The sequence below is a fragment of the Silurus aristotelis genome (genome assembly GCF_946808225.1).
Source record: "Silurus aristotelis genome assembly, chromosome: 24".
Classification (NCBI taxonomy): Eukaryota; Metazoa; Chordata; class Actinopteri; order Siluriformes; family Siluridae; genus Silurus; species Silurus aristotelis.
The window spans coordinates 16,697,936-16,714,043 of NC_139597.1; the positions used below are offsets into that span (position 1 = coordinate 16,697,936).

The window sequence follows — 16,108 nt, forward strand, 5'->3', positions numbered from 1 at the left end:
CTTTTGCAGTAGACAAATGCTATAAAAAGAGAATGGAACGTAAACACGTGGTAAGCTAGCAGGCCTGATTTAAAAAAAATACAAAAATCAATTGGTGTAGAAAATCATAAGCATTCAGCAAAAAAACACAAAAGTGACTAAATATTTTATCGTTTACTGCTGCTGTAATTTCTGCTTATAGATTTGGCTTTTGTTGGCACCGTTTTAATTGAATTGATCACAACGTTGTGAGCGAGCTGATGCTCGCGAGTCACGACAGAACAGATCCAGTGCAACTGTCTCGAAGTTACAAACAAACAGTTTACACAACAGCACTTCATTAAACTACACCATTTCCCCATGATGAGGGTTATACAGTTCTGCTCATCATGCTGCTGTTTCGCCTTCATCAGTGTGTTTTCTTTTCCTGCTGCCGCTTGACCCTGTGCTCTCCCACATTTCACAAGCGGATGTTATCTTGCCATCATTCAAACTGTAACCTGAAGTAACTTCAGCAGCCCAACTAATTATATAATGGGATTCGTCCACAGCCAATTGCATTATTGATTATTATCGATTATATTGATTAGTTGTTGCAGCTCTAAAATAGTTTACATTAGTTAGACCGCATTTGGGTAATACAGATGTGTATATAAGTGTGTGATTGTGTTTTATTTTAATTTAATATTTACATTTCTATATATGTAGACTTTACTCTTCTGCTTATTTCAGCATACTTTAATAAATGTTATTGATTCAATTTATTTAGCAGAATAGAATAGCCTTTGTCATATATACGTTACAGCATGGTGAAATTTGTTCTTCGCATATCCCAGCTTGCTCAGAGGCTGGGGTCAGAGCGCAGGGTCAGCCGTGATACGGCGCCCCTGGAGCACAGAGGGTTTAGGGCCTTGCTCAAGGGCCCAAAAGTGGCAGCTTGGCGATACCGGGGCTTGAACCCCCGACCTTCCGATCAGTAACCCAGCACCTTAACCACTGAGCTACCACTCCCCTACTATTTATTCATAAATGAATTTTTTTCTTTAAACATTCATTAATTTATTCACTCTCTCGATATGCAGATGTGGCCATGGGTGCGTGGAGGAGCGCAGGTTTGCAGAGCCGGATGAAACAGGCCGGATGAAACGGGCGGTAATTTAGCGAAGAAGTCTAATCGGTGCACAAAGATCAGACTCAACAAACTTGCATTTCGCCACTTAATGTGTCTGTAAGGGATCTCAGAATTTAACTCTGTTCTGCATGTAAACAGGATTGCATTCATTACACATGTGCACCAAACCAAAAGCCCTGTAACGAAGTCTAAAAAGTCTGGTACAAATACGTGCATCGTGACACACACTCTCACACACACACACACACACACACACACACACACATATATATGGTTTTGTTATTTTTTTTTTTTAAACCTCTGTTCATTTTCTATATTTTCCTGGGAGCTGCAGCTGAAAGAACAAAATCTGGCATAGGGTCTTTTTGTATCTGTAATGTCCTGTCTCTCGCCTTGATTATCTCCAAATGTCAGTGCTTAAATAAAATGGCAAAAAAAAAGAGCCGTACACAAGAAAAAGCTGAACTGGAATAAGTGGGTTAAAACACTGTTATTTGCAGTTCACATGGTTTTTATTTTTAAAGGTGAGTTAGAGCACAAGAGGAGTTGCATGTGCTTGAAGAAAGCTGTGGAAACGGTCCAACACCTAAAAACAAAATTCATTGCATAAACTTGAAAGTGATTGTATCCTGTATTTATAAAAATTCTTACATGTGCACAGGGGTGTAAAAATACCTTATCTATTGTCAATACAGGGTCAAGCCTGGGTGAAGTAAATGCAACTTAAAAACCCTGAGGAAACCATCCACCCCAACCCCATTCCCACCACACACACACACACACACACACACACACACACACACTATATAACTTGCCAAATGTCAAGGACTTTTTGAGGTTAAGGTTGGTACCTGTATTGACTATAGACAATGTAAGAATTTATAAATACGGGATTTGATAGCTCTCAGGTCTACGCAATGAATTTATCTTTTTCTCCGTGGGGCGAGAAGTACGTTTTCGCAGTTTTGCCCAGTGATGGAGGACAATTTCAGCTGCAACAATTTTGGTACACTCAAGTGATACTAACCGCACACCTGAACAAGCATGAAATTCATTTGAAGATTCAGAGGGCTGCTAAAAGCACTGTGTTCTTCTGGAACAAATGCTGTTGGTCCCAGTGGCTTCTGGTCTTCCAACAATGCTAAGGGTTGGGGACAAAAAGTGTTAATATTCTTATTCTTGTTGCGGTTAATGATGGTTTAAGATTTAGTTTGTGTTTTTGATTTTGCAAAATATAAGATCTTGCTGACTTTGCTTTTTTTTTGTTTCACAGCTGCCACAAGTCACAGTTTATTTGATTACACATTTCACTGGGCCTGTTTCATTGGCACTTCTCCAGTTCTTTGAGAAGAAATTCAGAGAAAGTTCAAAGCGCTGTTAAAACCTTAAATGCTATGAGTGCCCAGCCAAGGAGAATCCGTCTGAAGCCATGGCTGCTGGCTCAGGTGAGCATTAATAGTGTTACTAAAAATGTTATTCTCATGTAAGCTGGTTTAGATGACTGGAAGCAAAAATGGGTGAAGTTTTTACTTATTCAAAAAGACGAAGTGTAACGTTAACACAATTTTAAGAAAGAATATTATTTATTAAGGACAATCAGAGTTTAAACAAGAAGAGTTATCACAAAAAGAGGCTTAAAGAGTTGATTACAAGTATTGAATACTCTAGTCAATGACATTAGTCTAATATGTTACTAGTATATAGCAACATGGATATTCCTTTCAGTAATAATCACAAACAGTAAGAAATTAACAGTTAATGAACCTATGAAATACTATACTGAGGTCATGCGTTTAAGTGTGTGTGACTTATCAAGTGTAGTTTCTTAACTTTATCCAAAATCTGGCCCTTTAAATTAATAATGTCTTCCATATGAAAGAAAAACCTTTTCTTGGAATAGTGTGTTTTCTTGGTTTTGGTGTGCATGTAGAACTGTTCAGCATGACAGCTTGTTAATGTTTGTTGATTAATGTTTAAGGTCAGAACTCCAAGTCCACCCTGCATGTCTAACGCATACATCTTTTAAATAGCACTCATGGTTTAGTTACATATGGTCTGAAGACGTGTACAGTTTTATTAAATAATTATTACATGCATTTTAATCACAGTCCTATGTAAATAGCGCTCTGAAATGTTTGCCTTAGCAACAAAACGGAAAACTCTAATGTGAATTCCAGTCTTATAAGCAGTTTTGAAGCATAGACATGTTTGTTTCCCAGGTGAACAGTGGAAAATACCCCGGCCTCAACTGGCTCAATAAGGAGAGTCGCTTATTTCAGATACCATGGAGACATGCCACACGCCATCTGCCAACGCCAGAAGAGGAGAACACTATATTCAAGGCAAGTCTTTACACATATCATTTTGAGTTAATTAAGACAAAATGTGATGCAATTCTTTTGAACCGGTCTGAAATATCTCAGTTAAAAGGTTTGAAACCTGGGGTTTATTATTATATTTATTTTGTTAATTAATTTCAGTCTCTTGTTCAGTTTTTAATTTTTAGTATGTGCTACATATGATTTATCTCCCTTTGACTAAATCAATTTAAAAATATAAATGGGTTTTCAACCATTTCCCATTTATATTTTTGTAAAAATATAAGTCTCATGGGTTCCAAAACAGTAATTTTTTACTGCCATATAGAAATACTGTCAACATACATAAAATTAAGAAGTAGAAAGTGTGACTGACTTGAATTGCACTAATATATTAAATGTTTAACAAACTAATGAGGAACATAAGACTAATATATATATATATATATACACACATTAACTGTAAGAGACAGATCTAAAAAAAAAAATCACTGATTTTTCTTTTTATATATATATATATATATATATATATATATATATATATATATATATATATATATATATATATATATATATATATATATATATATAATTAATTTCCATTTTATTGCATGAAATAAGTATTTGATACAATATAAAAATGGAACTTAATAGTTTGTTTACAATTACAACAATTACAGAGGTCAGACGTTTCCTGTAGTTCTGGACCAGGTTTGCACACAGTGCAGCAGGGATTTTGGCCCACTCCTCCATACTGGTCTTCTCCAGATCTTTCAGGTTGCTGGGCAACATAGAGTTTCAGCTCTATCTATAGATTTTCTATTGAGTTCAGGTCTGGAGACTGGATAGGCCACTCCAGGACATTGAATTGCTTCCTCTCCTTAGTTGCCCTGGCTGTGTGTTTAGGGTCATTGTCATGCTGGAAAACCCAACCACAACCCATCTTCAATGATCTTACTGAGGGAAGGAGGAGGTTGCCCAAAATTTTGCGATACATGGCCCCATCCATCCTCAATACGGTGCAGTTGTCCTGTCCCCTTTGCAGAAAAGCACCCCAAAGCATGATGTTTCCACCCCTATGCTTCAGGGTTGGGATGGTGTTCTTGGAATAGTACTCATCCTTCTTCTTCCTTCAAACACGACGAGTGGAGTTTATACCAAAAAGTTCAATTTGGTCTCATCTGACCACATGACCTTCCCCCATGCCTCCTCTGGATAATCTAGATAGTCTTTGGCAAACTGGGTCTGGAAATGTGCTGGCTTCAGCAGGGGGACCTTGCGTGTGCTGCAGGATTTTAATCCATGGTGTAGTGTGCTACTAATGGTAACCATTGAGACTGTGGTCTCGGCTCTCTTCAGGTCATTGACCAGGTCCTCCCTTGTAGTTCTAGGCTGATCCCTTACCTTTGTCAGGATCATTGAAACTCTATGAGGCAAGATCTTGCATGGAGCCCCAGTCCGAGGGCGATTGACAGTCATCTTGAATTTCTTCTATTTTCTAATATTTGAGCCAACAGTTGTTGCCTTCTCACCAAGCTGTTTGCCTATTGTCCTGTAGCCCATCCCAGCCTTGTGCAGGTCGACAATTATGTCCCTAGTGTCCTTGGACAGCTCTATGGTCTTGCCCATAGTGGAGTGGTTGGAGTCTGATTGATTTAGTGTGTGGACTGGTATATTTTATATAGGTAACAAGTTAAAACAGCTGCAATTAATACAGGTAATGAGTGGAGGATAGGAGGCTTCTTAAAGACAAACTAACAGGTCTGTGAGAGACAGAATTCTTGCTGGTTGGTAGGTGATCAAATACATATTTCATGCAATAAAATGGAATGCCATGCTGGCACTGTGAGGCCATTGAGCAAGAGCACTTTACCCTTCTGTGCTCCAGGGACGCTGTATCATGGCTGACCCTGCACTTTGACCTCAGCTTCCTAACAACTGGTATATGCAAAGAAAGAATTTCAGATTAAGTGCATGTGACAAAAAATACATCTCTCATTCTCTCTCTAATGATTTGTTAAGACAAATAAAAGCTTCATATTTCATATAATTTTGCGATTTTGAGCTTGAAATCCTTTGTGGACATCAGAACCATCACACCAATATATGGGTCTTCCTCCTCAGGCAGGAATGCTCTCAGTAATGCTGTAATCTGGGTCAGGGTTGGTGGGTGCTGAGGGAGGGGCAGCGGTGAGCAAAGTGTTCAGTGGTGGCCATGACATCAGTTTAAATGCTCATGATTTAAAATTATAAGTGATTAAAAGGTCAGAAACATGATTCTGAATCAAGTAAGAGAATACACTGAATGTGTTGCTGTTTATTGTGTTGTATTGTGCTTAGTATCTGTTTCAGGCTCAAAATATCTGTATCTAATTTTATAATTAGTGGTTTAAACTGGAGTCAGTGGGTAGGGCCTTTACTAGTTGGAGTTCCTTTTTTATTACATCACTATGCCATGAAAATACAGTTAAAATAGTGGATTAAAGTGTTGCTGAAACATATGCTATTATTCATTTACAAATTACAGCAACTTTATACAAATTAAATTTTAATATTTACATTCATTACTATTTTTTTATTATATGAATAATTTTCCTTTTACTATTTTTTAATCTTCTGGTTTTACTGCCTAATGTGACTGAGCTAACTATGCATTCAAGTTGACTGTTTAAAAAGAACATTCTTTAGGCTTTTCCCCAAATCTAAGAACATAATGTACTGTTGATAACAATAGCAAATGTCAGAAGGTTTACTTTAGATTTTTTTGGTTGGATGGCAGATATATCTATGTTATGCAGATAGATGATGCAGATCAGAAAAGTGCAGTACTGTTGATGGTTTCACATGAAAAGACTAAGAAAATGTTTTGGGGTAGTTTCACATCATTTTGCATGGTTTTTAGATGTACTTAGGTGGGAATTCTGCAGAAATCTGGCATCCCTCCACTGAGTGTCTCTTTTTTAAAACTGCCAAGTAAAAAGCTTATTTTCGCTTTTCCTACAGAATGTGTATTCAAATCCATTTATGGTGCCTCTTCTTATTCTAATATTTTTGTGTTCACTTGCTCAGTCTGTATCTATACACTACATTCTACTTTGTTTTTCCACATTCTCAGGAACAGCTTTGCAGAAGTGAAAGTGCTTCAAGTTTCAGTTCCTGTAATGCCTTGTGCTGCATGATGCAATTGGTCAAGAAGACCCTATTATTCTTATCATTATTTTAAGACCTTTGCATATTACACTAATAGTTTGTTTTTTAATGAAAGTTGCACAGTGTACTTTATAAACTTACTTTACAGCCTGTTCTCAGATCTCAATGCTGGAAATGCTGTTCTCTAAAAACAATTGATCATTTTCTAAGGTTTGTTGTAAAACTGTTGTTTATTCACACCCTGAATGTGGCCTGAATGAAATAACATTTAGAAACAAATATGGGTTTTGCAGGTTTATTATTTTGCTACCAATTCTCAAAAATCCTCTTTTTATTTTTAAGGCTTGGGCACAGGAGACAGGGAAGTACCAGGAGGGTGTAGATGAACCTGATCCGGCCAAGTGGAAGGCCAACCTGCGCTGTGCACTCAACAAAAGCCGCGAGTTTATGCTAAAGTATGATGGTACAAAAGAGACACCAATGCAACCATACAAGATTTATGAGGTGTGCGATCTGCCAGTAAATGGAGGTAGGAAAAAGCTGTGAAATGTTCACCAGTGCACCTCATGGAAAGACTGATAGACCTGATAGAATTTAATCGTTTATTGTTTTTACATTACCCTCATTGTCTTAGTTGTGTTGTTTTTTCTATCATTTTATGTTTATTCTAACCTTGTTTTTATTTTTCTTGCTTAAATGTTTAATACCTTTTTTTAGATGAGGGTGAGGATGAAGAGGAAGAGGTGAGTATTCCAGATATTCCAGACTGTGAATGTAGGTTTGAAATTGTTCTTGCTCTGTACAAACTTGGTCAAAGTGCCTGTTTTTATTTGTTTCAGCTTCCTAATGTTGCACATCTTTCCATCAGTAAGTTCCTTTTTCTCTTTGTGTGCATAATTACAGCTTTAAAATTAAATAAAAACAACAGTTTTAGGTTTCAGTTTGCAATACACATATTCACACAATGAAAAACATGTAACCTTTAAATAACAAACTTGGATTTACATGTTAAATATAAAGGTTAATTTAATTGTATATTAATGGGAAAAAGAAAGTACACCCTTCTTCATTCTTATATTTCTATTTATCGCAGCTGAAAGAAAAAAAATCCAATCTTAAAAAAAAAAAAAAAAAAAAAAAAAAAACTGCAGGTGGTAACCACAAAGCAAAAATGCAACAGATTACATATACATACATATGTAGTCATTATTTTCCTGAAGTTAAAACAACAATCAGAAACCAGGTGAGAAAAAAAGTAACGCACCCCATAATTCAGTGACCTTCCTGTGGTCAGTGACCTTTTTCTGACATTTCCTCTAGGAGTTTATCAGGCTTTTTGTAGATTCGTTTTGCCCATTGTTGTTTGCAACATTGTTAATGCACAGCTCTCTTTTGGTCCCCCCACAGCATCTAAGTGGGGTTGAAGTCTAGACTTTTCTTCTTCTTGACCCATTCAGATGTCTATTTGCCATTGTGCTTTCTAGTTTCATGACACAGTTTCAGCCTGGTTTAAGCTGAAGAACAGATGCTCTCGCATTTATCTCAAGAATATTCTGCTATAAAATGAATTAATGGATGTATCACACATCCTGACGAGCTTAAATCCTCAACTCTCCACCACCATGCTTCACTATTGGTTTGGGGTGTTTGTGGTGATACACTGTTTGATTTTCATCAGTGGATCTGGTCACCTCTGGTCACCTCTGGTCACCTCTGGTCTCATGATTCGCAAGAATATTTTTCCAGGGCAGTTTTGCAAAAGTAACACAATTTTAGTCATTTGCTTTTGTACACCATCACAAATGCAATGAGGAAATCAATTGGATTAAAATGCAGACTTTAATTAAATTTGAATTTTAACTTGAATTTAAAGAGTTTACCAAACATATTGCATTACACTGTTTAGGAATTACAGATTTATTTATTTTTTTAACAGTTTCTTGATTTAAGTAATCTGACAAACTAATACTTGGACGCAGATCTGAAGTTTCCTCTTAAGATGTTTTAAATCCTGCTCTAGAACTGTGCAGTCTCATCTGTCTTTCTGTTCTTATGTCTGTTAGATTTAATTTTACAGTCTCTTGTGTGTAGACTTACTTCTTGACTTTACTAGATCTTGGGAAGGGTTTTGTTCTTTAACGAGGACAGAATTGTGCATGAAACTGTTAAGTGGACTTTTGAGCATGTGAAAATGTAAAAAACATGATAATTTCCATGTAAAAATTTAGTTTTTTGCTCTATTTTTTTAATTTTTTTATTGGTTTGAAGGATCTTTTTCTAGTCACCCTTACATAAAAGCAATACATGAAATCTGTTCAGGCTCATTCTGAATGTACAGTCATGAACACTTAATGCTTTTCAAGAGTCATATAGGCCATAAGATGAAGCTCTTTATACCTTTTAAGCATTAAACAGTCAGACCTTGGCCATAATTTCCTGGGCTTTGGCCACACCTGGGGAAGGTCTGCGAATATCCTGAAGGAAAGGAGCCAGACTACTGTGATTATACATGATTTCCTGTTCTGGGATTGGAATGCCTGGTTGATGAGTGAGAGTTCAACAAAGATTGGACAAAGTGGTTTGAGCTGACAGAAAGATTACAGTTACTCAGATAACCACACTGTACATCTGTGTGAGCAGAAAAGCATCTAAGAATGCAAGACATACCTTGAGGATGAATGCGGTACAAAGGCAGAAGACCACATTGGGCTTTGTATATGGAATAGCTTGATCTGAGAAACAGAAATAGTGCTGTTAGATATCAGTAACAACCGCATAACGCAGCCTATTTGACTATTGTTGCTACATCCCTTGTCTGCTATTTGCCCCATTTTATGTAATTGAAGGGGTCTAACAAAAATTCAAGTAAATCTTATCTGTATAGCACTTTTAATAATGGACAAAGAGTGATTTTACATTTTAGTGTCATAAATTACTTTAATTAATAGGGAATTTTTCACGCATAGTGCTACATTGTAAACTGCCACTTCCACTGAAACTTAATTTCATTGTATTTGATTTGAAGTGTTGAATTTGCATCATGAGGCCATCATTAGGCTGAGAAAACAGTACAGACCTACCAAAGACATTGCAGAAAATAAATGAATGTCCAAAAGCAATGAAGAGCTTAACAACAACAAAAGGCATGAAAGACAAGACAACCAATTATTTTTTACAATATCTGGCCAAGCCCAGAACACTGACGAGCAGGTAGGCATGTTATTGACTCTACAAAAAAAAACATTCCTGGTTTTAAATATGCAATGGTTTTATACCCAGTTCTTGAATTAGATTCCTTGGACAGTTGAAATCAAGATTAACTTGTACCAAAGTATAATTTTGATCCAAAGTATACCACAATAATCTGTCAAGCATGGAGGCACTCTTTTGGCTTGGGCATAAACAGCTGTCAATAGATCCTGTGGCACTGAAAAATGACCCAAGAATTTTTCAAAGCAAAGAAAATGCGTGTTTAGTCACCTGACCTGAACTGTTTTTTACTTACTGAAGACAAATGGAAGGCAGAAAGACTCACAAACATGCAGTTATTAAAGGAAGTTACATTATAGATCTGGTAAAACATCTCAAAAGGAAACTCAGATTTTGGTGATGTTTGTGTTCAGATTTTAGAGTGTCATTAACTGCAGAGGATTTACAGTCGTGTACTAAAAAAATTATTCTCATCTGTATAGTTGTTTGTCCAATCACATTTAAGCATGTTAAAATGGATAGACTTTGTAAAACAAATGCTATATATAAAGACAAGCATAAATTTTTTATTTGTCTTTACTTTGTTTACTTGTTAATTGTGAATGATTATTTATTGATTAATTATATGTTCTATGACAGACCCTCTTGCCAGTGAGCTTCCAAGTTACCCAGCATTCCCAGCCAATCCAGTCGATAGATTCCTAGTTCCTATCATGCCACCTGTTTTTCCTGATCATGGCCATATAGTTCCAAATATGAAGCAGAAGGAGCACCTACTCAGGGAACCGGTTCCAAATGGACATGGTCTGGTTAACAGGGCCATAGCACCATCTGCTGTTTCCCATGCTGTTGACATGACGGACACATTGGTGGACAGTCCTATGCCAGAGGTGAGGCCTGAAGTAGAGAGCCAAGTGCAGTCATGCGTCTCCGACCTGCTGACCAATCCTCATATGCTACCCTGTAAGCATGGCTTCTTTCATTATTTTTATATTTTTACTTTAACAGACTAAAAGGCTGTAATTTCAAACTTGATTTTGAGGCTGTGTTTTTATCTGTCTGAATGTATTTAATCATCTAAAGATTTTTCTCGATCGTGTAGAAAACCTTACATTCAAAGACTAAATATTAATACAGTGGAATCTGTCAGGGGGTGTTCTATATTATAAGCAAGTTATTTTCAGCAAGTTGATGTGTTGGAAGCAAGACAAAGGAGTAAGCTTAAGGATCTGAATGACTTTGACAAGAGCCTAATTGAGATGACTGGGTCATAGCATCTCCAAAACAGCCCGGTCTAATGAAGTACAGGGGTTAATGCCTACCAAAAGTGGTCCAATAACTGACAACCAGTGAACCAGTGACAGCTTCATGGGTTTCCAAGGTTCAGTGATGCGTGTGGGGTGCGAGGGCCAACCCATCTGGTCCGTTCCCACAGAAGAGCTTCTGTACTGTAGCACAAATTGATGACAGAGATAATGCTGATAGAAAGGACCTGGCTACATAACTGCAGACCAGTGAGAGTTTACGGCCAGGTGCATCATTAAATAAAAGATCGAAAGATTTTTAAAAAGCTTGTCAAATTAATGTTAAGTATCTGGTTAACATTTGGGTTAAAGAGAAATCAAATCTTTTGGTTGTTACTTCACTTTACAGTACAGTGAAATTCTTTGCTTATTTCAGCTTCTTGTTGAAGGTTATGGTCAATAATGCAAGATTAGTTACTGAACAAGAGATTATAGGCCTCTAACAGATTAACCTTTAACCTTCTGGTCAGTATCCTAGAGCTTGATACAGATTCCAAAGCAGATAATAAACTACCAACTATAGCTCCTTTAGACTAAATGCATGCGCTTAAAAACCGATCAAATTTATTATTTAAACTGATGACACTCGTCAGAAATGCACACATTCAGTGATTTTTTTTTAGTTTGTTTATAAGCTTATTACATTTTGGCATGATAAATATTTTTCAGGCAAAGCTTTTCCCCAACAAGAAGAGCAGGTCAAATAGCTCTTGTTAAAGGCCTGTAATCCTCATTTTCTTGGAACAGTATTAAATGTAAAAGTTCTGATGCAATCTGTTTTTAATTTATAAAACCAATCTATAGAACCCTAATTACCCTGAGGACACACGTTAGATGTTAGATCTGCAGCCCTTTGTGTGTGATAATGCAGGTAACCTGATCTCCTTTTGAGCTCCATAGCAGAGCAATCAGTACGGCGCTTCTTTGTAGTTTTTGTTGTACTTGAAAGTATTGACTTGTTACAAAACTTTTTATCAGATTGACAATTCAATAATAATCTATTTAAATTGTGATGTATAATAAGTTCACAAATTCACAAATTTGGTGAGTCCTAATTTCAAGAAGTACTTAGAAATAAAATATTTTCTAATGATTCATGTTTTTCATTTCCACTTTAAGCATAACACACCTGGAATGGGGTTTCATAACACACCTGGACTTTCCTGTATATTTGATGAAACTTGTCGTTTACCACTTAATGCTTTTCACTCCATTTTTATTGTCTTTGGTCTCTTTCTTAGTAACGGACCTCGACATTAAATTCCAGTATCGTGGCCACACCGTGGGCTCTATGACTGTGAGTAATCCTCAGGGCTGTCGTCTTTATTCTGGCAATTTGGCACCAACACCAGAGCAAGTAGAGCTATTCGGACCCATCACACTGCACCAGGTCCTGTTCCCTGAAGCTGCTATGATCCAAAATGAGAAGCAGCGCTTCTACACTGAGCATCTCCTAGATGTGATGGACCGGGGCCTCATCCTAGAGATCCAAGGCCAGGACATCTACGCTGTGCGTTTGTGCCAGTGCAAAGTGTTCTGGTCCGGGCCGGGAGTGCCTGAGGGCGGTCAGCCTAATCCAATGGAAAGGGAGCGCAAGATCAACGTGTTCAGTCTCAATAACTTTCTGCAGGGTAAGCAGAGTTTTTTTTGGAAGCAGATTATTGTGACAATATATTGATTCAATGGATTTTGAAATAAGGAAAAAACCCACAAAAACAACTTCATGAGACAAAGAGAAAGAGGAGGCAGACACTTGAGGGCAACATTATTTTTTTATGAAATGCAAATTGCCAAAAGGAAAATAAATTGCAAACGACTAAAGTAACGTGGATAAATAAAATCAAACGCAGATTTAATTATTTACATATATTTTGACAGTGATGCATTTAAGATGCAGTTAAACAAAAGGGATTTAAGCAATGATTGCACCACTTATTTTTAGGATAATAATAAAAACAGTGTTCTTGCAAGAGCAATTTTTTTTATGGTGAAATCTACAGAATAGAGGACAGATGATTTAGTTAATCGTGTTAACTGGATTTAATTCAATTCAATTCATTTTTATTTTTATGGCGCTTTTAACAATGAACATTGTCTCAAAGCAGCTTTACACAGATAATGCGGTGATTAAAAATGAATATGTTCTTATTTATTACATTTAGAAAATAGACTTCATGTGAGTGTCAGTCAATTTGGGCATCATGTGGTACTTTCTCAATTCAGCTCACTGTCAAATTGGGCCAAATTATTTCTTGTGCTTAGTTGTGAAAAGTTGACTTATTATTTTCTTAAAAAAAAAAAAAGAAACACTCATATTAAACGTGTTTGGTTCAATACTAATGAAAAAGTATTTAGAAGTTTATTGTTAATAAAAGATATAGCATTCAGAGTTCTATAAAATTAGAAAAATTTTGCTCAGTCTGCTATTTCAATTAGTGTTAATATCTAAAAATAGAACAGTTGCCAGTAGTCAGAGGCGGTCTAGCGTCACAGCACCATCTGTCGGACATATGTATAACAGCAGATTTAAAGCACTAAAAGCCTTTAAGCTTTTGGGAGGTTTAATATAAGTCCAGACTCATGTAGTTTACTCATGTCTAATTTTATAGACTTTTGTTTAAATGTGAATCCAAAAAAAGTCTAATTAAAAAAAAAAAAAAAACATTGTTCTAGATTGTATTCATGTATACAGTACTGGATGCATTATATGGGCCAGTCTTTAACAGAAGTGGCAAACTTAATAAATATATATTTCACAAAATAATAAGTTTTATTTCCATGTATTTAAAATTTGTTTAATGCATTATATCCTGTAAATTTGTAGCTTGAGGATAATTTATTTAGTGTTAATTGGTATTGGAACAACCACTTATGTCTGTGATAATATCAATATTTTGAATTCTGTATTGTTCTAAATACATATACAGACACATTCTGAAGGCACTCTAGACCTTGGCCTACCTGACAAGTGCTAACTTATAGGTTTCTCGATGTGCTTAGGCAAAATATATGCTTTTTGTGAAAACACCCCTTTTCTGGTTGTATGTTGTTTGTGGAATTACTATGGAGTCTGTGGTGTTAGCAGGAAAAACAGGAACATTACAGAGAAATGATCCAAAAATCAAAGTTTATTTATTTATTTTTTTATATCAATTCTGACAAAATACTGATTTCAAAATCAGAACTGCCATGTGTGCTCACACACACACAAGGATTTGCTGTGACATAAGATTCCAGGTATAATGTGTATAAATTAAAAAGAAGTACGATTTATACAAAACTTACAGTCAAGATAAAATGGCAAATTTATAGCTCTAATATAGAAATATGTGCCAGTGGGAAGCAGTGCAAAAAAAGTGGACAATGTAATAAATAATAAATATAAAAATGATTTATATTGAACAACTGATATCAACAAACATTCTGGAAATATTATTACCATTCTATTTATCAAAATGTAAATAAACATATCTACAGATTTGCTAATTATCATTGTACACCAGACACTATTAAAGTGTGACAAATTAAAGTGTATAAAATTTAGCACAATGTATGTGGTCACCTGTGGTCACCTGTTACCTGTGGTGACCTCCACACAAAGGAAGTCATTCAAATAGAAATCCCCTTTTATCACAAGAGGAATTGTTTTAACACCACAGATATGGAATTGGGGGACACAATTTTTTTATAACAATTTAATCAAAACTGAATGTCGAATAAAATTATATTCCAACTCTTTATTAGTGTTAAAGTGGTTGCAATTACATTCCAGGATTCCTCTTTGTGCTATAGGCAGAAATGGGCAGATTTTATCATGCATAAAGTCTCTCAAACTCAATTAAATATGTATTTAAAAAAACACAACTTTTAACAGTGCAAAAATAGATTCGACTGTACACAATTGTAATACGTTAGGATTATATTGGTATTTTTTAAGGCTTATTTTTCCCACTTATCACTGTAAATACAGAATAAATATTATATTACATTAACAGTTTATTCTCTGATTGCTGACTGAAAACCTGCGAAGTTGAAGATTCTTAAAACCTGACTACACCAGATTTAAGATTCTGATATGATGGATTCTTTGATTTTATTTTTGCTTTTGATTCTAATGCTGCATGTATACACACAAACTAAAATTCAAATGCAAATAGCATTATTTTATTTTTATTTTAGCACTTTGTGTACACATTGGAAATATCTAAGATTTCATTTGAAATGCCTGAAATTCATGTATTCATTTAGATATTTTTACACCAGTACCAGTGGCAGGTTTAAACAACCATAAAAGGACAATAAAATAAATAATTTAAATGTATATATAAAATATATATATATATATATTACACATTTAATTTATTTATTTTATTGTCCTTTTATGGTTGTATACTAATATATATATATATATATATATATATATATATATATATATATATATATATATATATATATATATATAGAGAGAGAGAGAGAGAGAGAGAGAGAGAGAGAGAGAGAGAGAGAGAGAGAGAGAGAGCAATGTTTGGCAGGGTGACCAATAAACTGGGTTACAAAAACTCTTTAAAGCCATGAACACCAACATTTGCATCTACGTACTGTATATTTAAAAAAAGAGGAGCTGATTAGCTCATAAATAAGATGATGCATCTTTCCTCCTCTAACAGGACTTATCATGTACCAGAAGGGCGAGGTGCCGAATCCCCCACCCTTTGAAATTTACTTCTGCTTTGGGGAGGACTGGCCTGACAGAAAACCCAAAGAGAAAAAGCTTATAATTGTTCAGGTGGGTAAATTCACTTTGAATTCCAGGAGTTCACACTTTACTAAAGACTTGAAAACACTGTATACCTCCTATTTCTATATCATTATTAAACTTATTTCTAGATATTCAAGACAACACAAGACAGCATGGGACAATACACATAACACAAGATAGCGCCGAGCAGTAAACCTACTGTATACTCTGAATATACAGCACTGTGCGAAGGGGACTATAAAGACTATAACCGAGA

General features: G+C 35.6%; 1 protein-coding gene across 1 annotated transcript in view; it reads left to right on the forward strand.

Moving 5' to 3' along the window:
* Positions 1-16,108, forward strand: part of irf5 (interferon regulatory factor 5) — a 28,164-nt gene that overhangs the window by 10,439 nt on the left and 1,617 nt on the right. The window contains exons 2-9 of the mRNA XM_083528576.1: positions 2,385-2,556; positions 3,331-3,453; positions 6,922-7,108; positions 7,297-7,322; positions 7,419-7,446; positions 10,429-10,752; positions 12,335-12,724; positions 15,761-15,879. Coding sequence (XP_083384702.1) covers positions 2,506-2,556; positions 3,331-3,453; positions 6,922-7,108; positions 7,297-7,322; positions 7,419-7,446; positions 10,429-10,752; positions 12,335-12,724; positions 15,761-15,879 — 1,248 coding nt within the window. The 5' untranslated portion in view covers positions 2,385-2,505. The remainder of the gene's footprint in view (positions 1-2,384; positions 2,557-3,330; positions 3,454-6,921; positions 7,109-7,296; positions 7,323-7,418; positions 7,447-10,428; positions 10,753-12,334; positions 12,725-15,760; positions 15,880-16,108) is intronic.